Source organism: Orbicella franksi, chromosome 11 (genome assembly GCF_964199315.1).
Source record: "Orbicella franksi chromosome 11, jaOrbFran1.1, whole genome shotgun sequence".
NCBI lineage: Eukaryota > Metazoa > Cnidaria > Anthozoa > Scleractinia > Merulinidae > Orbicella > Orbicella franksi.
This window is the reverse complement of record NC_138155.1, coordinates 17,098,880-17,122,009: the sequence shown is the minus strand read 5'-3', so window position 1 is coordinate 17,122,009 and position 23,130 is coordinate 17,098,880. Positions and strand designations below refer to the sequence as shown.

The 23,130-nt window shown below is 37.6% G+C and overlaps 2 protein-coding genes and 1 pseudogene across 3 annotated transcripts in view; 2 read left to right on the top strand and 1 right to left on the bottom strand.

The window, feature by feature from the left end:
* LOC145503083 (general transcription factor 3C polypeptide 1-like) overlaps positions 1 to 19,133 on the bottom strand; it is a 280,887-nt gene extending 261,754 nt beyond the window's left edge. For both annotated transcript variants that reach the window (XM_081482517.1, XM_081482518.1), the window contains exons 1-3: positions 18,979 to 19,133; positions 18,549 to 18,775; positions 537 to 700 (exon numbers count right to left, since the gene is read on the bottom strand). In XM_081482517.1, coding sequence (XP_081338643.1) covers positions 537 to 700; positions 18,549 to 18,775; positions 18,979 to 19,030 — 443 coding nt within the window. In that variant the 5' untranslated portion in view covers positions 19,031 to 19,133. The remainder of the gene's footprint in view (positions 1 to 536; positions 701 to 18,548; positions 18,776 to 18,978) is intronic.
* LOC145503329 (uncharacterized) lies at positions 10,251 to 14,257 on the top strand (annotated as a pseudogene).
* Positions 19,134 to 21,830: 2,697 nt separating the features above from the next.
* LOC145502151 (ATP-dependent helicase wrn-1-like) overlaps positions 21,831 to 23,130 on the top strand; it is a 2,321-nt gene continuing 1,021 nt past the window's right edge. The window contains exons 1-2 of the mRNA XM_081481423.1: positions 21,831 to 22,318; positions 22,945 to 23,130. The exon at positions 22,945 to 23,130 is cut by the window's right edge and continues 1,021 nt beyond it. Of these exons, the coding sequence (XP_081337549.1) occupies positions 21,831 to 22,318; positions 22,945 to 23,130 (674 nt within the window). The remainder of the gene's footprint in view (positions 22,319 to 22,944) is intronic.

Here is a 23,130-nt window from a genome sequence, read left to right as displayed (position 1 = left end):
TACTCTCCATCAGATGGAAATAATTCTGCATGGAAAGGAAATTATAAAACCAGGCGACAAAATAAATAACAGATTAAAAGCTGGCTGATTTGTGAACTAGGCTATTATTGAGAGTACTCAAATAGTATATCTTTCCGAAAGCAGTGGACTTTATTTTGTTTGCCATTCCCTGCTGAATGTTTGACAGCTGGTCTTTGATGTAACCTTAAGGCTTTTCATTGAAGTCACATGCTTTTCGCTGAACATTAAAACAGAATAAAGTGAATACATGTAGTTACACTAATGTTATGTGCAACATCAGGCATTGTGATTTGTGAATTTATTATTTGAGTTAATACATGACAGTTCAGAGACCTGTGAAATAGTCGTTTAATGGTTTTTGTCTCGTCAAAACCTATAACTAAGTGACAAATGATACAATATTTCAAGGGCAACTGGAGCCAGGGGTTAGGTTGTCCTAAATTTGGAATAATGACAACTCAGATATTTTTTTAAATGCGAGCACTGATTATAACATCATTGGTTGTCACCCCTACCGTTCATAAGCAGTCTCTAAGTTAACACAATCTCCACTTGAATGGCCTCGTACATCCTCTGATATATTTTTACGCACATGATAGCTGGGACAGGAACCTCTTATTCCAGTGTCTTCTTCAGATATCAGCTTAAATTCATTGTTGTATCTAAGTGGCCCTGGAAACTGAAAACAACAGGAGAAAAGGATGGTAACATTCCTTGCAACTCGCTACCATTAATATACATGTATGTTTATAAACACTAATAAAACTACGTTAATTATTTTTGGCAGCAGAGCAATGGTCAGCAAAGTAGAGGATTTTCATCCAACTCTATTCGGAAAGGAAATTGCACCAACTGCTTTTGCTAAGGACCTGGGAGTCATTCTGGATTCCTGTCTGATGTATAACAATCATATTGCTTTGACAGTGTCCGGCTGCATGGTGAGCCTTGGCCAGATAAATCGAGTTAAACATGCCTTCGATACAACCACCTTAACTATCATAATTTATGCATTAGTTTTTAGCAAGCGATATTACTGCTGTAATGTCTGGAGCAACACCTCAGAGCACAGCCTGAATGAGATACAGGCTGTACAAAATTTTGCGGCCCGTATCGTTAGCGGTTCAAAGAAATATCACCATATTTCCCCTATCCTTAATGATTTAAGGTGGCTACCTGTAAGACAGCAGCTGTACTATCGTCATGCAATAATGGCTTTAAATGTTTGACTGGGTGTGCACCACACTCTGTATTAATTTTTCTAAATATGTTCAAAGAGCTATCATCACCAAGGGTACAACGAGGAACTCCCAGATGCTAAACACTCCTTTGTATAAAACAACCACAGGACAAAGAACCTTCCATTATAGAACAGTTAAACTCTGGAATTCACTGGACTATACCCTTAAGTAAAAACCAACACTAACGGACTTCAAACGTTGCCTGAAGAGGTGTTTAATCTCAAACTTTTTAGAGACTTAATTGTTTTTTTCTTTTGTTATGTCTATCTTATTAGTTTGATTTACATATAAATAATTGATAAATTTGTTAATTAGTTACTTATTAATTAATTAATTGAGTTGCACACAGAATTTTTAATTAATTTAATTTTTAATACTTCTATCTTTATTCTGAAAAGTGCTTTTGGGACAAATAAAGTATGTATGTATGTATGTATGTATGTATGTATGTATGTATGTATGTATGTATGTATGTATGTATGTATGTATGTATGTATGTATGTATGTATGTATGTATGTATGTATGTATGTATGTATGTATGTATGTATGTATGTATGTATGTATGTATGTATGTATGTATGTATGTATGTATGTATGTATGTATGTATGTATGTATGTATGTATGTATGTATGTATGTATGTATGTATGTATGTATGTATGTATGTATGTACATACATGTAAATAAATAAATAAATAAATAAATAAATAAATAGAAATTTGCAATGCCACATCCCACAGAAAGGTTCTTCGTCCACTGTTTCCAGATTGAATTGGAATTTAGGAGACAAAGTGTTGATTTTTGTAGAGGGAGGGAAACCAGCGAACCCAGAACAAAACCCTTGGAGCAAGGAAAAAACCAACAACAAACTCAACCCACTTATGATGCCAGGTCAAGGATTCAAACCCAGGCCACATTGGTGGGAGGCGAGCGCTCTCACCACTGCACCATCCCTGCTCCCCATATCTAAGTGTTAACAGCATGAGAGTTATTCTGAGATAATTTGAAGTGCTTTAAAATAACCATGAGCGTTTTAAGCCCTTGAGAGAAATGGGAGAAATGTAAAGCAGAAAAGAATCTTGACCCACAACCTCTGTGGAATTCAAAATCCACAACAGTACAGTGCTTTCAAATTGTAGTTACTTTTCACAACAGAGGACCAATGTAATAATTAAAAATGTACATTTTTTGGCAGTTTAAAAAACTGTTGAAAGAACTAAATATTATCCTATCCTAGTTTGCCACAAGCAAGAATTACTGAACAAATATAAATGGTCTATTAAAATTAATGATGTGACCTGGCACATCTAGTCACCATGAGCCAGTCAGCCAGTGTCACTGTGTTGTGTTCTAAGTTGAGACAAATTACCCAATGCGCAATACTGCTCTCCACCCAGGTGTACAGTATAAATATGCACCACCAAGCTCTCAGGGCACTACAGAGTAACTGTAGTGTTGAGATTAATTCTACGGGTGAATTTTGTACAATATGGCCAATCATAATAGAGCTATTTATCTAGTATTGATATAATCAAGGTGCAATGCATGTGCAGTGGTAATTGTGACAGTCAGTCAAGTAGATTAAAGTACAGATTCTTTTATTTAACTGTAACTGTAACCTACACGTACCATCCAGGGCCCATTTTGCTCGAAGAGGGCATGATACTATCCACCAGATAAATGTAAATTATGTTTCAAGTGGACAAAAATTTGACAAAATACAATTCACCAATTCCACATCCCCCATAATACACCTTGTTTTGCCCCCCCCCCCCCCCCCTCAAAAAAAAATTTGCATAAGCGTTGTCTTCAGTTTCTCTTGGAATGACTGTTTTAATACCCAAGAGAAATGGGAAACAAAGGTTATTATGGGGGATGCGGAAGTCGCAAATACACAATCCACTGGATGATGATTATTTTATCAAGAAAAATAGCTATGTCCAATCTCTGAACATTACTGAGGTCAGCGAGAGTAGCTGTATTACATCTAGATGCTTCTTGCCAGTCGGAAACTAAGTAAAATTCAGCTCTGCTAAACCTTTGACACTGTTAAACCACTTGTCTCTGGCAATCCATTTGATTGGAGTTTAAACCCTACCTTAAAAATGACACAAAAAACTCTGCCCTCTTTTATAAAAACTTAGTAAAATTCTTTATTCCAAACATGGTGCCAGAAGTAGCAAGGGGACACACATAACATTATTATTATGTAAAATCTGGAACTCAAAATGTCTAATAACTTTGGTTAGGGTAAAACAGTAAAAGAAGCAGCAAAATAAATACATCCCACAGAAAAAAGTGAAGTATATCACTTACAAGTGATGTGGTTTCAAAATAGGAAAAAGTTTTAGAGAAACATCCAATCCAGATCTGTAAAGAACAAGCAAAGTCACAAAACAACCTCAGAGCAACAAAAGTACAAACTTGCTTTCTTCTGTGTGATTGTTAAGTTGCAGTAGGATCTGTTTATACCTATGAAGTTCATTGTGGCAATTTGTAACTGTTAATAAACAGTATTTTCAAAAGTCAATAAGCTGTATTCCAAGTTGTTTCATTCAATGAAATACAAGGCTCGATCGCTGTGTGAAAAAAGGAGAACTTGGACGTTTAAACACAGAGCAATCCTATATAACGAGGCTGAGGTGTTCAGCCTGCCAATCACAAATCCCAACGGACGACCAGTGCTCTCATTTGATTGGCTTATTCACTCGGGTCTAATTTTCGCACGCTGCCACAAAATTCTGGAGAGCAACGGGTGTCATTTTCTGTTTTATTTTACAGGTAAGCAATGCATTTTGAACTAAATGAATGATAGCTTCAGGAGAAGAGTTTCCAAAGAAAATTGACTTTTTAAATTTCAATTTCTTAATTTTGTTCCTCCACTTGCGAAAGCCAATCGTATAAATTCGAGCTGTTCACTCAAATTTATAAAATCCCATGTCTAGTTTTTTTGCTCATGGATGACGTAGTTTACGTCATCCATGAGCTTAGTAGGCAGTCCAATGGCACTCACTCACTCACTCGATTCTGATTAATTTATTCATGAAAACCAGATTAAACATTTTTCTCCTACCTCCCCTGCTAAGTATTGTTTTTGTCTCAAGGACTTCTGGGCATATTTTTGACTGGTTTTATATGGGGGTACTAGAAAGGCGTAAATTTTTGTCCAACAACATGGCGTAACACAACACGAAGGTCGAAGATGGTTTTTTGTTCGATTTGTAAACAGGGATTCCTTAGTGGGTTAAAAAATGGAAAGTTTTTACGCTAAGGAACACTTGCTACGACAAATCGACAATGAAATCCTGTAAGCGACGATCCTTGCATTGAAATCTTGAAAGCTACGATGTCTATCGACCGTGGTCTGTGGACAAATCGACGGAATCGCTTAAAAATGTTTTAATGTCACCCGGACAAGAAATGAAATCAATGCTGTGTCATATGGAAGCTAAGGTAAGCCTTCTTGTTCTATCATTTTTTCTTTAAAAACTATGTCTATGAGAACACTTTTGCGTACTAGTAATTAGATACTTTTGTTTGGAAACTGCTCGATATCAACATTATTCATCTGACAAAGCACATGGTTTTCTAAACAGCTGACATTCGCCATTTTGTGTCATTGTTAGATGTTGTCTTTACAGAGTTGATTTCTATCTGTTGGCGATTTATATTATCGATCAGTATTGTGGATGTAGTTTGTACTGGAAATGCTGATAACAAGTCTCTCGTGTATATATTCAGCCTCGTGTAGCTTTGAAGAAGCTTACGTCAAGTTCAAAATAAAGGTTAGTGAGAAAGTTAAAAGTGAAATGAGCAGACTAAGAACACAAGCAAGCCTTGTGCCTTTGCCATTGTTACAGACCAACAATTCATCCCAAACAAAAACAATCTTGTTTCAGAATTTTGGATCTCTCCACCTCTGGCTCCACCTCCACATATATATGATGTGCGAAGTGATTACAACATTCAAGAAGCTGATGTCAACATTTTTGTTGAATCAAAACTTTGCTCGTCAGATAGAGATGATGCATATCAGCTTCGTGAATTTACTCTTTGCAGAAATTACTTTTGTCAGTCTAACATAAGAACTTGCTATGGAACTGCTGTGTACCTTTTAATGTTTTGAATTGTTTTGAATTACAATTTCACAGTTAATTCATGCTCTGACTCATCTTCACAACTCAGTATTAATAGAACCTACAATTTCAACTGTACTTCTTGGGGATTTCAATATTGGTCTAATGGAGGCAAATACAGAACAAAAGGCTCTAATGAAATATCTTATAACACACAAAGGATACACTCAGTTGATTAACCAGTATACTACTGACTACTGTACACAGATAGATCATGTAACACAAATTATGTACACAATCAGCAGATGATCATCAGCCCATTTATATAAATTTCCATGAAAGCTGTTTGAATATTTGTTTAAAAAAAATTCACTATGTATATCATATGAGATCGTTATAATTAATTTAGCTGAAGGTGAAAATTTACATACCAAATAAGTATCTAAATGTATCAAGCAACTATTTGAATCACAATAGAAAACAGTCAGAACATTTATTGGCAGAAACAAAGAATGGTTTGAATTTCCTGTGCTTTTCATGTTCCTAAATTCCTAGTCCTCATAGAGATTCAAAATTACATGTAACTCTACCAGAATTTGGAGATGCTGTATATAAGAATAAATTTTTTAGGTTAAAGGAATTATTTTAGCTTCAATATTTCTTGAATGAAAGCATGCCATTTATAACTGGCATTTTCTTTCTTAAGCCCTTTCCAGAAAAGCACGAAATATCACTTGGATACCACATTTAGGTAAGTAGCCTATTTTTATTGGGGTTGGGTACAGGGGGAGGGGAAAGGGCAGCAAATTAGAGATATACATGTGTACTTTTTCTGCATTCATTTTTATACCCTTTTAAAATACCTGACTATTATCTTTATTGTGTATTGCAGGTGAAGCAAGTTGTACTATTGTGCATATGCAAATAACCCAGATGAACACTGTGGTAAAAACTACAGTATACTGTAATATGCAAGTGACAGTAAGAAAATGTTAATATTAACAACACCATTACTGATGCTATACGTGTTTATCAGCTGCCAAAAATAATAGCAAAAGACTTCATAGAAACTGGCTTAAACAGCACAAGTCACCCTTAAGACTTCATGGAATTAATCTGAGAATTACAGATGGATGTGGAAAACTCCTACTTAGGAAGATAATAAGATGCTTTCAACACTTGTGTTAGCTTCCACTTCAGCTGTCGAAACTCATTCTTTGCAAAAGACATTGGTTACAAGCACATAAAATGGCTCTCCAAACTGCACACCGTAAATCCGTGAATTAGCACCCGGGGCGCTTATTTTCAAATTTAGGAGAAGAGGAGGGGGCGCTTATTCGAAGGGGGTGCTTAATCAAGGGGGGCGCTGATTCAAGGGGAGGGGCGTGCTAATTCGAGGATTTACAGTATAATTACAGAGTTGGAAACACTTTGGAACTTTGTCCGTGTAGGTTTCTTAAAGTTAAGAATGTCGACAAGCGAGATCCACCTCAACTCACTGCATGTGTCAAGACTCAACTCAGAACCTACAGCTTTACAGTGGAATACAGAAATACAACTTCAACTTAAAATCAGCAGCTCCATATCATGTTCATATACATGAACATATGCATGTAGAGAAACATTAGTCCTTTATATTAGGACTACAATTAAAGGAAAATACTAGACTCCATCATAAAGGAACACAAAAATAGAATGTGTTAATCTCTCTCTATTAATTAAATACAAATCTTGCAATGTTTATTTGAAGTATAAGCTATCCTAACTGTTTCAGCTTATACCTGTTGAATTTTCATTTAATTCTTAAAATGGCGGTAATATCATGCTGTACTTCTACTACATGTGTGTCCTGCTGCTGTAAAGATTGTTATTTATAACTCAGCCAAAAAAATGTATAATTTGATCTGCATTTATAGGAGACTGTTGGCTACAATGTCTCCTCTTAGCTTTTATGTGCTACATTATGGTAGTCAGTATTTCAGTGGACTTAAAAAGAAAGAAAATGTTCCTCGCAGTGTTCAACTTGATTTTTGTTGTTGTGGTCTAGCTGTTGAAATCCATTTCAAACATGTAATAAACAATTATTTATTATAAAACAATTTTACCAGAGAACGAATTTCAACACCTAAACGGTGTCAATAAACAACCATATTTGGACATCAGAACCTACGCATCACATTTGACCAACTGATGTTTCTTTTCCTGTTTTCCACTGCAGTACCAAGAACAACTCTACAATGATCAGTTCCTCTTCTCTTTTTATTCAACTACGTTTTCTACATTCACCCAATAGGCCATTTCTGAGTTGCCTTTTGCCTCTGTGTCAAAACGAGTCTAAGTACAAAACCATTCATATGACTTCTGCTTACAGGTTCATTAACTCATTTTTATGTGAAAGGTTTCGCACGAAGACTCGTTTTGAAACAGAGGCAAAAGGAAACATTCATCCATGAGCTGCTCACAGGAGCCTTTGATTTGATGCCTGAGTGTCTTTGCTCCTTCAAGGATTAATGCAGTTGAGAAATAAGTTTGGAAACTAAAACCCGTAAAAAAAAAAAGATACAAGCAGACTGCAAAGGTAATATACCATATCTGCGGTAATATGGTTATTCTTCAGCCAGTTATCTAAAAGAGATTCCATAAGGTGAACGTTGGCTGCTGTTGTCAGACTCTTGCTGCTAAAATTCAGTCGGCCTTTTACGAATGCAATTTTTTTGTTTTTATTGCATTCGGCCACGAGTCTTCCTTCTCCTTTGTAACGTCAAAATCTCACTTTGCCATTTTTCAGGTTCTCTTGATTCTTCATAGTACTTTTTGTTTCCAATTTCTTTGCTATGAATATTGAATAGTTTGAGAAATAACTCATTGTTCAATTTGCATAACGCTCATAAATCTGAATAATTTTAAATATCCCTCCAAAATCCATCTGTGGTCAAAGGCTAACCAAAATCACCTCTAACAAGATTTGTTTTCGTTTTTGGCATGCTGAGATAAATGGAAACAGATAGCTCGCTGATCGCAGGCATCAGCTTTGTTATTTTAGTTAGCAGCGAAAATTGAATGTTCCATTAAGGGACGAAGATAATTCAGTGTTTTTGTTGTTTCCCCAAAGGCATCTTCTAAAGAGTTAACAGAAGTTTTATTTTCACTATATTTTTATTATTTACCTTAAATCATTCTACATAAATGACTCTGTTGTTTTAAAGAAAAAAAAAACGCTATTCTCTACAACTTCCATGTTATGCGAACATTATTTTGGCTTTCCACCGTTGCACAAAAAAGCCAACAAAGTGCTTCAAAGGTGGCATGTCCTTGCCTTTTATAGGATCACTCTGTGTTTAGGTACTATGATCAAATTTTTATGCCTTGATTTTTTAGGTGTATCATGTAGAACTCCATGAAAGAATAAACACAGGGTTTACCATTTGCAAATATCTGCATTAGTTTCGGAGATATTTAAGTTTTAAAAATGTGTAAAATATGCAAATGAGATGCCTGATGATGTCATACACTCAACCCAATATTATATCAAGTTTATAAATAGAGCTATCTTAGCCAATTTGCAGAACAGACCATTGAAACTTGGTAGGCTAATAGTTCTACAGGAAACACACCTACAGCTATAACGAGTAACCATACCGTTCAACTGTAAGCGACTAGCGCATCACCATTATCAATCCAACAGAAAATCAAACGTTACTGGTGTGCTACAGAAAGATGAAAGTTTCAAATAGGGTACATTTCACCACGATCTGAGTTACCATAGTAACAAAATGACGCCATACCTCATTTTACATAATATCGAATAACTTGCTGTCAGGCACAATTCTGTGATCTATGCAAATTTCATAGTATAACATTTGGAATCATGTAATTAGAGACACCACATTTTTATGAGTTTAGCTGTGCCATCTACACTCTCGCTATTTTATGCTATTGCTGCCATCGCTATCGTTCTAAGCTATTGTTTCTACAATTGCTACCCTCGCAGGAGCAAGATCGAAGTAAGTCTTTGCTACATATTTTTAGTCGTAATCGTGTCGTTATAGTTTAAGATCTACCAGTATGTTCCATCAGTATCCTTGATTTATGTTTTGTATCTTAGCTAGTATTAGCTTACATAAGTCTTTTGAATCGCTTTGCTTTTAGTTTGATCCACACAATCACAACCACAACCATAACTACGACTTCACATCACAAGCACATCTCTATTTTGTTATCCTTATTCCTATCTTGTTGGTTCATCGCTCCCTTGCAATAAATGCTATAATGATTGATTTTACTGTGACCTGGTTTCTTTGGAATTACAATGTCCATTCAAGTGTTTCAAGCTCCTGTTAAGCCCTTTCATTCATTCTATTTGTTTACCTTTTTACTTAATATACAGTATTTATAAATGTTTTAATGTGAGGCGAGGTGACCTCTAGAAACCATCAGTTAGTTGAGGCCACCTCATACGTAACAATACAGTTACATTAATAGTGCAACAGTGTACAACTTTGCCAGTTCAGTAATTATTTTACTGAAAACTCTAGCAGTTTTTTCTTAAAATTGGGAAAACTTGACAATGAAGTGATTGTAACAGGAAGGGAATTCCAGAAAAAAAACCTTTTATGAGAACCTAATCACGTGGCTTCGCTTCTGGAAAGTCACAGAATAAATGTAAGGAAAAGAAAGCGGAAGAGCAGATGTTAAACAAGCAATTCCAAGAAGCATATTTAATTGTTGAAAACAATACTTCTCAGGAAACTCAAGCAACTTTAAATGTGCAAATTGAAAAATTGTATGAAGAAAAGGTTGAAGATACAATTGTGAGATCCGGGCACGTTGGCATGAGCACAGTGAAAAGAACTCCAAACGTTTTTTCAACTTGGAAAAACGAAATCATATAAAAAAGCATATTCGGAAACTTCGTATGAGTGGAGTGATTACAACTGATCCTTTTGGAATTTTGGATGCTGGTAAGACCTTTTATGAGAACCTTTACAAATCCAAGCGGAACAGCTGGCAACAAAATGAGCAATATTTCAAATTTGAAGACTTGCCAATGCCAACTCTGTTGCATGAACTCAGACAAAATGGTGAGGGAGCGATTAGCTTGAAGGAATGTACTGAGGTTTTAAACTCCTTCCCTCTAAATAAGGTTCCAGGTAACAATGGATTACCGGTAGAATTTTACAAAATGTTCTGGGCTTCTTCTGGAAAACGTCTGGTGGAATGTTTTAATATATCATTTGAAAAAGGAGAATTAAGTTCTTCGCAATTTAATTGGTGTTTTCCCGGAGTAAAGGGCTAGCAAAGAAGTCGCACAAGTCAAATAATTCAACAATTACGTTATCCATGGCTATCTTTAGTATGGTGGTGATTTCCCTACCCATGACGTAATCCTTGCACGTTCTGACACATTCTTTGCTTGGCTGGCAAATAGTTAATTTTCCTTCCGATCTCTGGACTCTTGTCAATAAAACATTATGACAATTCACTTCTCTTGTCTAAAAATGCAAAAAATACTCGGAAAATTACAGTCAGATTAATGTTTATCGCTCCTGGCGAAATATAAGTTTAAAACAAGCATGATCTTAATCAACACGCTGCCCAAGAGAAAGTTGCAATGTCAACACATTCCATGAATGACATAATTGCTTTTCTATGTATTCAATACTCGCTTCAAATCAAGCACTTCAATAACACAAAAAGCCGATATATTCTTTACTAAATAAAGAGTAGAATATTCATAAAATTTGCAGTACAGTAGTGTTACCAGCTTTTGGTGAACAAACATCGTAAGTTGCATGATTTGAAATTTGGCCAAGTGGAGGTCTGCATCTGGTCACCGACAAAACAAAAAATAAACCTCGGGTAGAACATGAACCACGCTCGGCTCATGGCTGCGCGGTTAATAAATAAACCAAGGGTAAACCATGAACCGCACTCCGCCCATGGCCACATGGTTAATGAGGAGAAAAGCCAGTGAGTCCCCTCACAGCTGGGAGAACTTTTGGGTCTTACATTGGATTTACAACATGGAATTTTTCAGGTCCTGGCAAGAGTGGAAGCCCATAAGCAGTTAATAGACACGATCATAGACAAACACTTTATAGTTTCTGTTAGATGCCTTTCTCGTTTGTCATGATCTCTAGTTTCTATGGGTCTTGCACTTGGCCCAGTGGCTCGTCTTTGGACGAGGCATCTAGAGAGATATTTGCCAGGCAAATTAGCCATTTTTAGTGTCACAGGACAGCTAGTCAGAGGTGCTGTTCTGGAGGGACAATTTTGACAGCAGTGGGTATCCAATCTGGTCTCCCAGCCCCAGGGTGGATGTGTTAACTTAATTGGATGCTAGTGGAGAAGGCTGGGGAGGATTTGCAGTGCAGTCTTCTGCTGATTGTAAGAAAAGCTCTACATTCCATGAAGTGAAGGCTATTAGATTAGTGCTGGAGTCTTATTCCGAAGAAGTGAGAGAGAAGGAGGTGCTTCATCAAACGGACAATAAGAATGTGGAAGTTGTTTTATCAGTTGGAAGCCACAACAAGGAGTTACATCAGGAAGCAGTGGCAGTTTACAAACTGTGTAGAGAGTTGAATATGCATTTGTCAGTGGAGTGGGTGAGCAGGGACTATAATATGGAAGCAGACCAGTTGTCAAGGTTTAATGACCCTAATGATTATTCGCTAGATCCTGCCTGCTTCAGATATATTGACCAGTTGTGGGGCCCTCACACAGTGGATCGTTTTGCAAGCTTGCAGACCAGACAACTAGAAAGGTTTTGTAGTAGATACCACAACCCAAGATGTGAAGCAGTTGATGCATTTTTAATATCTTGGTTGAAAGAGAACACCTGGATTTTTCCTCCTCCGTACCTTATTCCATGTGTTCTGAAGCACATGTCAGCTGAAGGTGAAATTGGTACCTTACTTCTCCCTCGGTGGCCCTCAGCTGTGTGGTGGCTGCTCCTTGTCAACACAGATGGATCTTGGAAAGCCTTCATTATGAGCTCAATGACATTCCAACCTTACCAAGGGATTTTCCTGGCAGGATCTGCGGCAAGCAATGTATTCACATCGGACATTCCATCATTTCCAATTCTAGCCCTTCGTATTTGCTTTCCTTGGTGGTCCACGTGAAGATAATTTGTGCTTCAAATCACTTGGCAGTGATCCATGTGTCAATGTTGGCATTTTGGACTATGTTAGTATCAGGTATCATTGAGTGTGGCTGTCAAGGATTATGCTAAGTGTTGTCATAATGTACTGAGATTGTCTATGCTGCTGCCACAGCAGATCACTGTTCCTGTGATGAGTTTTTGTCTATGCTGTTTTAGCATTGTTTTGGTTTGGTATTGCTTTCTTTGCATATTACTACCCAGCCATGTTGGCCAAAGGGGCTACTCACACGATGTGATCACCACTGCCGTGTTGGCTTCATGGTGCTGGCAGTTGCACGTTTCACACTGCCATGACATTTCACCACCCCCAGCTGTGTTGGCCAAAGGGGTTATCCAGGCCATGTGACCACTAGTGCCGCGTTGGCTTTGTGGTGGCTGATAATAAAATGTCTTACGTGGTCATAGCATTTTATTACCTCTAACTGTATTGGCTGAAGGGGTTACTCATGCTACTGAAAGAATGGTATTCTATACAAGAGCACATGATGTGGTAAGTGAGGATGGTTGGGATGGAGCTGTACCTACGTCATGTTGTACCTGATGTTTGATATTAGGTTATTGTATCATGGTTGATGAAATAGCATAGACTTGAGTGTTGGAATCTCTTGTTTACTCTCTATACAATTCAATTGCAGTGCTTGACTCTGTCCATAAGGAAGTAAACCTGGCTGTCTGGTTAAGTTAGGAGATTGTCAACCATCCTTAACTGAAGCAGTTGGCAAAGCCTCTGCCAGGTATTTTAGTCCAAGATAGAGCACCAAAGACAGTACTTTGTTATGTTCGGGAATATCAAACATGAAAAAAATGGGCTATTCAATGTGATGTCACTGCCCTACCAGCTGATCCTGGTGTCTTTGCCCTGTACTTGGTGCATCTTATCCAGCAAGGGAGTTCAGTTTCATTGCTTAACTCTGCCATTTATGGAGCTAGCTGGGTTCATAGGAAAAGTGGTTACCCAGAGCTGGGCGATCACCCATTGGTCCAACAGGTAGCAGAAGCTGGTAGAAGAATCCTAGCCAAACCATCGAATCACAAAAAGGCCTTGGAGGTGAGTCGAGTAAAGCAGGTTATCAGCAGGCTTGGGCAAGGTGATCTTGGTAAAGTTCAAGTTGCTGCATTGCTTGTATCAGGATTTTTCGGATTCCTCCGTTGGGATGACCTGAGCAGACTGACTGACAATGTGCAATTTGCAGACACTCATCTGGCTATATTTCTTAGGCAGAAGAAAAATGACCAGTTCCGTAACGGTTCTTGGGTATTCATAGCACGAAGCGACATATCCCCATACCCTGTTTCAGTGATCGAGAAGTTCATAAAGAACAACAGCAATTCAAGGCTTTTTCGTCGAATTCTGAAGACCAAGAAGGGGATGGAACTAGGAAAGGAGCCCATGTCGTAAAGTCGGGCTAATGAAATAATACAGCAGGAGATGCAGAAGGAAAGGCTTGATCCTGGCCTTTATGGTATCCATAGTCTTAGAGCAGGGGGAACAGCAGCAGCAGCAGCCCTGGGTATACCTGATAGGCTGTTCCAATGGCAGGGAGGATGGCGTAGTGAGAAGTCCAAAAATAACTACATCCAGGAGTCCCTAGAGTCACTATTAAAAGTTACTAAGGCCATTCAAGGCTGAGAACTGCATGGACTGTTAGGACATTTTCTACAAAAGGGCTAACATTTAGGTTCTAGTCAAACTTTGATCAAGTGTTGTATCATTCTGGACTAGTTACAATGTTATGCATTTTCCATGCAGTTTTAGAGATTTGACAGTGGAGTATTGTCTCTATCTTGTTCAGACTTCCTTATAAGTGATATTGGACAGTAGTGATAGGTCAACAAGTGCTGTATAAATTTGTTTCTTCTGTTTGCTTTCAAGTTTTTTGCTACTCTATGCTTTGTGATGTTGCGGCGGTCAGCTTGACATGGCTACCAGCAGTGTGTGAGAAGAGTAATTTTTCACTGGCTGAGTGAAATGAAATAAGTGAAAAATGTTTTTCTCACACACTGTTGGGGCCTGGGTATAGGTCATGTGACCTACCAGGCGGGCAGTTGTTTTTGTTGCGTCTGCCATTGCCGACTTTCCTGCCCACCCACCCAAAAATTTTAAGTTTTAATACAATACCAGTATAATGTACTAGCCTAGAACTTTTTTCGTTATTTCCGGGCTTAACGGTAATGCTACTTGTATTAGCTTTGATTTTGCAATAAAGGTCAGGTGGCAGCAGTCAGCTTGACATGGCTACCAGTAGTGTGTGGGAAACCAGGTTTTGTCTTTAAATCGGAATTTTGGTGAGAAAAAAACACTTTGTGCGGTCGGGAATCCTTATGCCATATAAGACGAGATTGCTGTCATCACTTTGTTAGCTAACGGGACTTTGGGCGCGATGCCCAACGAGTCTGCCAAGCAGAAAGGTCTCTGATGAGTCCCTTGGCCAGGACAAAATGAGCTGCGTAAGACTAGCCACGAACAGTGTATTATCACAAGTAACTGTCAACTTTATTGTCAATGTTCACTCCTGAATTTGTGCGGTCAGGAATCCTTATGCGATATAAGGCAAGATTGCTGTCATCATTTTGTTAGCGAACGGAACTTTGGGCGCGATGCTCAACGAGTTTGCCAAGTAGAAAGGTGTCTGATGAGTCCCTAGGCCGGGATGAAACAAGCTGCGTAAGACTAGCCACGAACAATGTATTATCACAAGTAACTGTCAACTTTATTAAAAAAACACTTGTCACTTTTCTTTAGTCACAAATCACTCTGAACCATGCATTTAGTCGCTTTTGTAAAAATAAACTTGCTAGAACTTGGATATATAGCAGAAATTGCCACAATTTACATAAATAGACTCCAAAAAATGGGTGACAAAAGTAGTTGAGACACTTTAAGAAAATCAGGCTTTTCGATATTTAAACCCTTGTTCTATTTTATTTGCATGTAGCATCAATTCTCTGATACCCCCAGCCCCCCAATTGAATGTTGTGTAGGTGCTGTGGTCTGAGCGGTCTAAGAAATAGGAAAATCAACATTGGGGGGGAAGGGGAGAAAATGTGTCCAAGACGCTCAAAAAGTGAATTTCACTGCCAAGTGTCTTAACAGTTTTGTCGCCCATTGTAGCTTCTTGAGTGCTTTCCAAACTTCCCAAGTGCATCCATAACTTGACATACGCAGAGCTAAAACAGGGCTTCTATTATTTCGCGTGGTTGCAGAGCCGCAAATTTCAAGTAAATACACGAAATCCCACGAAATTCACAAAAACATGCAAAATCCCAAAAAAATTCACTAGAAATTTTACCAAATACTTGCCAGCACAACATGTTTGAAAGTTATCTTGGCTATTGGGGCTGCAAACTTAGTCACTGCAATGAGTAAACAACATCCCAAAACTACCAGGCGTTCTTTGATTAATGTTGCGAAAAACTGGGCAGCAGCCGCGACGTAAAAAGCCTTGTTACTGGCGCATTTCTAGAGCGCATTGTTGTTAAAAGAGCAAGTGATGTTCTCTGTTAAAAATAACCTCGTGGTCAAACATAGAGCAAACTGCAACTTTCATCAACCATTTCTTGGCCAAACGAAGAACAAGAATCAAACATATTGTATTTCCTTTGTGCAGTAGGTTTTTGGTGTCCCTCTACTGTTTGCCTCAGAAGTTGAAAAAAATCAAGAATCGACGTAATAGAACTTTGAAGATGAGGCAAACAACATGCAAAAGAAGATATTCAACAAAGCAACTTGAATAGTTAATGTCTAAGCATAACTCTTGTGTTTTTAATATCCTGGTTCTCTTATTTGTTTTTATTGTGTTCAATAAGCTTACTTGTAAAGTACGATTTCATATTGCGGTACGAAGCCTGAGTATATGCTCAAAGAGTGTCTAGTTTCATTAAAAACATTCCTCGAATATGCGCAAAACCAGCAAAATCTACCCAGAAAGCTCCCACAAAATCGACCGTTTTAACCAATCATTTTTCAGCAAAATTGGCCTCAAAATTCCTGGGAAATTCACACAAAATCGGCTGTCTTTTCCATGAATTTGTCCCTGAAAATCCCCTGAAATTTTACTTTCTTTCTGTGACCCACCAGAAGCCCTGTCAAAAGCATGAACCAATTGTTTCATAACATGGTGACAACAACTTGGGCGCTAAAACATGTTTTATTTGTGAATGACTACAAAGTTGTCACAATGCATGGTGGACGAAAACAAAGGTCATTAGGATCCTAACATGCCACAATAAGTTGAGCAAGGGTTGAACAAAACACTTAACCTGCCAACGAAAAATTCGCTTCTTCATGTTAATTATAACAAAAATGTAGGCAAACAAAGTCAAAAATACTCAGTGAAAATGTAGACAAACAAAGTCAAAATACTCAGGTTTAAGGTGGCTCCCTATAGTTTCATCATTACATGTGCACATAGGACAAAAGCCCAAGTAATCTGCGTGTGCTCAAAGGAAAACATCAGTGTTTTTGGATATTTTATGATGTCAACATGAGCACAAAAAGCACAATTGACTGTGAATTTTCTTGCGTTCCCTTCAGTGAATTTTTTTAAAATTTTACTCAGTTGTAACTACATACATTTCCTATAAAATACCCCATTTTTGTTAACATCTGTCTGAGCTAATCTAATATGTTTAGAAGAACGACAAATTACAGAATATTGGAAAAACCATCTGAACAACTTTGACTTTTTACCAATTCAAAATGTCAGGCAATATCATTTTCATGATGTGGCAAGGTATGAAAAAATTTCACTGAAGAAAAGTATAAATATTAAGGAGTTTAGGCCAAAATGAGGAATATATCTGCCTGTCATTAGATGAGATGTTGCCATGGTGACAGCCTTAATCCAAAAATTGACAACCAAAAAGTGAGCCTTGTTTTAACAGTACCCATACTGGTAAATATCTAGAAGTAGAACCTTACGAGAAATTAACTAAGTTTCCTTTTCTAACTCGCGCTTTATATGGAGGGTGTTCATAACTACTCTAGGGAGCAACCTTAAGTAAACATCTAAGCTTGCCAAAAAGTCAAAGGCTCAAAGTAGAGTTTGGATTGTTCAAAATAATCTTCACTTTGCCAAAACTTAAACAAAAGGAACTTGCACTAAACTCAACAGAAAGTTTGCAGCTAAATTGAAACTGCACACATCATCTTATATATGCATGGTCGCGCGTATATAGAGATTTCGCTCATGATGGCTCAATAGGTATTGGATAGGAGTAGTGTGTGCGCTATGTTATAATGCCAGTGATATCTTGTGGAGCAAGTGATATACAGTATCGTCAGATTAACCATCACCGTGTTGAGGGTTTTCCAATACACCCAAAGTGTGCAAAATCTTCTAACGTTGTAGTCAACTCGACTTACGAGAAGTTATGTCATGTACCACCCTTGCTTTAGTATTATTATACTAACACAAGGCTGGTATACTAGTGGTGTAGAGATCACCATATCAATATACATGTAAGGGTTGGATACATGTTTTGCCAGACAACAAGCCAAAATAGTGGCATTGCACAACTTGAGGTAACCAACAAGCTCTGGTACCACTTTTTTGGAGGGCCTGAGGAATTGACCAAGGGAAGAGACTTTATAGAAAGAGAGGTTTCACAGTCAAACAAAGTTACGAAATTAAAAAAAGTTCTTTCTATTCAACAAAGGGATAAAAAAGTAAGAAATAATTATTAGAACTGAAGACATCCATGTGTAGTTAATATTGTTTGCATCTAAGCCTTTATTAATGTCCTATATATAGCACATCTAAATATAGCTAAAAGGTAGCCGGAGGTTCCGCACCCAAGCGAGTTCACACCCATATCGACTCAACTAGCAATCAACAGCAGAAAATTTATCTTTCTCGTACCAAGTAAAAAAGACAACATTTTGGGCATAATGAAAGAAATCACACAAAACATGTTTATTTCTCATTCCTTGATCCATTGAAGGTGAAGGCGAACTCAAATTAGAAAGTTTATAATGAGTCCAGGGGTACAAACTGTGTGGGTGCAAACTCGATTGGGTGCGAAACAGGTAGCATTCAATTCAAATACCTGATCGAGAGGGTTTTGTGCTTGATGATGTGCACTTTCATTATCAGTTCTTTCCCCTTGCTTTGTGCCAAATATATGAGGAAAGGGCTCTGCAAGTGCAAAAAACTCAATATCTAGAGTCCTAACAATGGCTTTCCAAAGAAACTGCTTTGCTCTATCGTCCAACTTAAAAGGAAATGGTGGCCTTCTTTCTTCAAGATGCTTCCATAACTCCTGTATAGGGCAACCTAGGTAATAAAATAGTTTATTAAACAGAAGAAACAAGAAGCTTAATGGCTTTGAAAGGAAGTCCAGTAATGTCAAAGGTACCCAGAAGGGTCAAAAGATAATACTTCTTGCAGAAGGTGTCGCTATTAAATGGGATAATCAGTCTCACATACTGAGCTTGGGCGACCTCTGATTATTCACAACGAATCCTTTCATTACGTACCGTCTAAACCATCTAATGCTATTTCATCAATGCAGTCTAAAAGAACATCCATGTTGGGACTTCTTCAAGGACGGCTTAATAAGCATACCAGCACGAAAAAACATTCATGGTAAACCTTACACGTTCGTCCATGCACGTTGTCTGAGGTAAATATAACTGAGTAACCACGCCGTGATGAGCTCGAGATTTAGCCAAGCCTAAAAGCGGATCAGAAACTCAAAAAAAAAAAAAAAAAAAAAAAAGGCACGCAACGCGTGCAAGAGTTATTTTTTTGTCTGAAGTGTCGGAGTTGTTTTTTAGTTACAAAGTGTAATTTGACACTCTTGTTTTTCACAAGGTAGTAAATTCAATCAGAGCTGACGAATCGTCACCACTCTTTCCCACGAGATGTTTGCTATCTTTAGTAACAAATGGTAACTTAACACTTTTGTTTTTTATATGGGAGTAAATTCAATTAGAGCTGACAAGTTATCGGCTATCGTTTCCAGGATATTAAACAAAAAAGAAGTTTTCATTTCTGGAAGGTTTTTACGTCTCTGCAGTAGCAGTTTAATAGTTTTATTTGATGACATTCATTTCAGTCCGATATTTTTAAAGGTAAAAAGTATGAAAACTGTTCAAATGTTGTTCTTTGAAGACTGCGTGGCACCAAGTTAAAGTGCAATTTAATTAAATCAGACTTTCAACGTGTCAGAGGTTTTTTTCTCTTTCTTTCTATTTTCGGTGAAGTTGTGTTGTGTTATGTTGTGTTGTGTTGTGTAAAAAGGTAAACCTACGACTCGTATAAAATACGAAAATGTCTCAAAATTAAGTTAAGTATTTTTGAGCAAAAATTCCTCTTGGGGGTTGGAAGGGTTATGTGATCGGTGAGTGAGGGAGTTATGTATGTGCGTGTGTCACACCAATCACAGTGCGGTTTGTATCAAAGAACGAATCAAATTGCCTGTTAGAAAATAATATAGTATCTACATTAATCTGGAGACGTGTCAGATTACTGTAGTTTGTTCAGTCAAACATTTTATGGCTTACTATTTAGCGATCTTACCATGACCGATGTAACATCGCAACCAAAATAACTTGTCAAATTAACCAAATCATTACTGTACCATGAATGCTTCTATCTCCAACACTTCACACACAAAAATAACTCTTGCACGCCTTGCGTGCCTATGTTTACTTCGGTCAACAAAACTAGCCCGTCCAAAACAAACGCTCGAATCACAATTTAGTGTTGGGCCTTTTGCTGACAGCATATGCGTTGTAAGCAGCTGAGCGTCACAGAAAATACTTTCCTTATGTAATTCTCCCTCCATAAAGCTAAATCGATTGACATGTAAAATGTTCGACTGAACATACTAAAGTAACCTGACACGTCTTCAGATTAATGTAGATATCATCTTATTTTCTAACAGGCAATTTGATTCGTTCTTTGATACAACCCACACTGTGATTGGTGTGACACGAGCACATGCATAACTCCCTCTCTCACCGATCACATAGCCCTTCCAACCCCTAAGGGGAATTTTTGCTCAAAAATACTCAAGAGAACTTTTCGCATTTCAGACGAGTCGTAAGTTTACCCTTTTTACACAATACAATGCAACAACACTACTTCACCAAAAATAGAAAGAAAGAAAAAAACCTCTCTGACACGTTAAAAGTCTGACTTAATTAAATGCACTTTAACCTGACGCCACGCAGTCTTCAAAGAACATTTGAACAGTTTTCATACTTTTTACCTTTAAAAATATTGGACTAAAATGAATGTCATCAAATAAAACTATTAAACTGCTACTGCGGAGACGTAAAAACACTCTAGAAATGAAAGCTTCTTTTTTGTTTAATATCCTGGGAACAATAGCCGATAACTTGTAAGCTCTAACTGAATTTACTCCTATATGAAAAACAAAAGTGTCGAGCTACCATTTGTGACTAAAAATTGCAAACATCTCGTGGGAACAAGTGGTGACGATTCGTCAGCTCTGATTGAATTTACTACCTTGTGAAAAACAAGAGTGTCAAATTACCCATTGTAACTAAAAAATAAAAATATCTCGTTATATTTGCATGCAATAATAACAAAACAATCGTTACCTGCACTTACTATTGTAAATGTTAGAACTGCTTCAAGTCTAAATAGTCTCGTCTCCTCTAAAACATTTCCTGAGAACTAGAACCGACGATTCGTGACCTCTAATTGAATTAACTCCTTGTGAAAAACAAAAGTATCAAGTTACCCTTTATAATTAAAAATAAAAAAATCTCGTGGCATTTGTCTACTACTAACTCATGAACTGCTTCAAAACTCAAGACTCGTCTCGTTCATAACTAGCTACCATTACACTGAAAATCATGCACTCTAAAACAACCCAATGTACGTATGTGACTGTCACACTCCCCTGCAAACCGGACTAAAAATCACAAACCGGCAACATACACGTCACTCTTTATTTTTCAATTACCAAAGTCCTTGTGTTTATACATACCTTGTGTTTCTCGCATACCATTTACCTTTACAACAAGAAATTTGATTGGTTGTTCATAGTGGATCCAATCTGATTGGTGTGACATACATTACATCTCTCACTCACTCACTCACCCATTGACCCGTAACATACCCGACGCGCCGACACCCTGCGAGCAGAGCCTCTTTTATTTCTTTTTGCTTTATTTCTTATTACACAGAAAAAGAGGCTCTGCACAAATCTGCTTTATCTTCTGAAGTCGCCGCAGCCCCAATTCTTGGGCTAGTCATTCCGGTTTAACGTCGTCAAACTGGTTTTTCTAGCGCGAGCATCAATTTTTACGAGAAACCGATGGTCGAAACTGAGCCCACTGCAAGCAAGTAAGAGATGGCGGCGAAAGGGCCGGCGAAAGGAGACCGTTCGAAAACGCTTGACGATGCTCTGCTTCGTGTTGTTTCCAACTTTGAAAATGTGTATGATCTAAGCAGGCAGCAGTCAGCTGCTATTAAGTCTTTCGCATCTGGGACAGATACTTTCGTACCTTTGCCCACCGGGCACGGAAAATGTCTTATTTATCAACTTGCGATTCCGCTCGTAAAAGAGTTGCGAAAGCACTCTGAACTCTGGTATTCTCTGCCTGTCCGTCCGATGTTGTTAGTTGTGTCACCACTAACTGCGCTGATCGAAGATCAGATCCGATCTTGTGAGATTTTTGGTTTAACATGTGTCAAGCTCGAGGAATTTAAAGATGGCGATTCCGTCGATTTGTTGTTTTCTAGTCCAGAGATTATGGAAAAGCACTACGAATGTTTGTCAAATGTGAGTGAAAATATTTTTGGCGTCGTTATTGATGCAACGCATTGCTTGGTTACTTGGTGAGTTGTTTTTCTTTTTTCAACTTCTTGCAAATCACGAGTAATATTTATATTTAGGTTATATATCCTTTACTGGTTCATTGTTATTGTCTTAGATGCACAAACGTGAAATAAAGTAAATAAAACCAAGAATTAAATGGAATCATGTTTGTATATGCGTGATAATTTAATCATAATGATAATATTTTGGTTTGACATATAAACTAAGTTACTAGAAAGCACTTTTTATTTATACCTAGGCATACTTTTTATTATTCATTTGGCTTGAATTAACCTTTGCTACAATGAATCAACATCAATTACTTATTAATATTATGACTTGTGGATAGAGCGGTTTTGAATTCAGTGCCATAAAACCAAAACCAAAGTAAAACAAAGGACATGGACAGTACAGTAAACCAATCAAAACTTGCAGTAATTACTTGTAGCTGATGCATAGCGTGTGAAAATGTATGAGAATGAGTCATACTTGGTTTTGGTTTTACTCGATTAGATGAAAAAGTGGTTTTTTAAATCAATTGTGTAGCAAATTAAACCTGCATAGTTGATACAAAACCTATTATTTTTCAATACGCAAATGAGAACCGCTCTATTCACATGGTAATATTCCTGTCACACTTTTTCAGGGGGACTGGTAGTCATGGCCAAGCTCCTTTCCGTGCTGCTTATTCTAGAGTCGGCAACATAAAAGCCATTCTGAAAGTTCTAATGCTTTGCCTTACTGTGACAGCCAGCACAATGTTAAGGAAAAAAATCATTAAGATGTTAAACATGACATCTGTCAAAACCATCAGGATGTCACCTGACAAAAG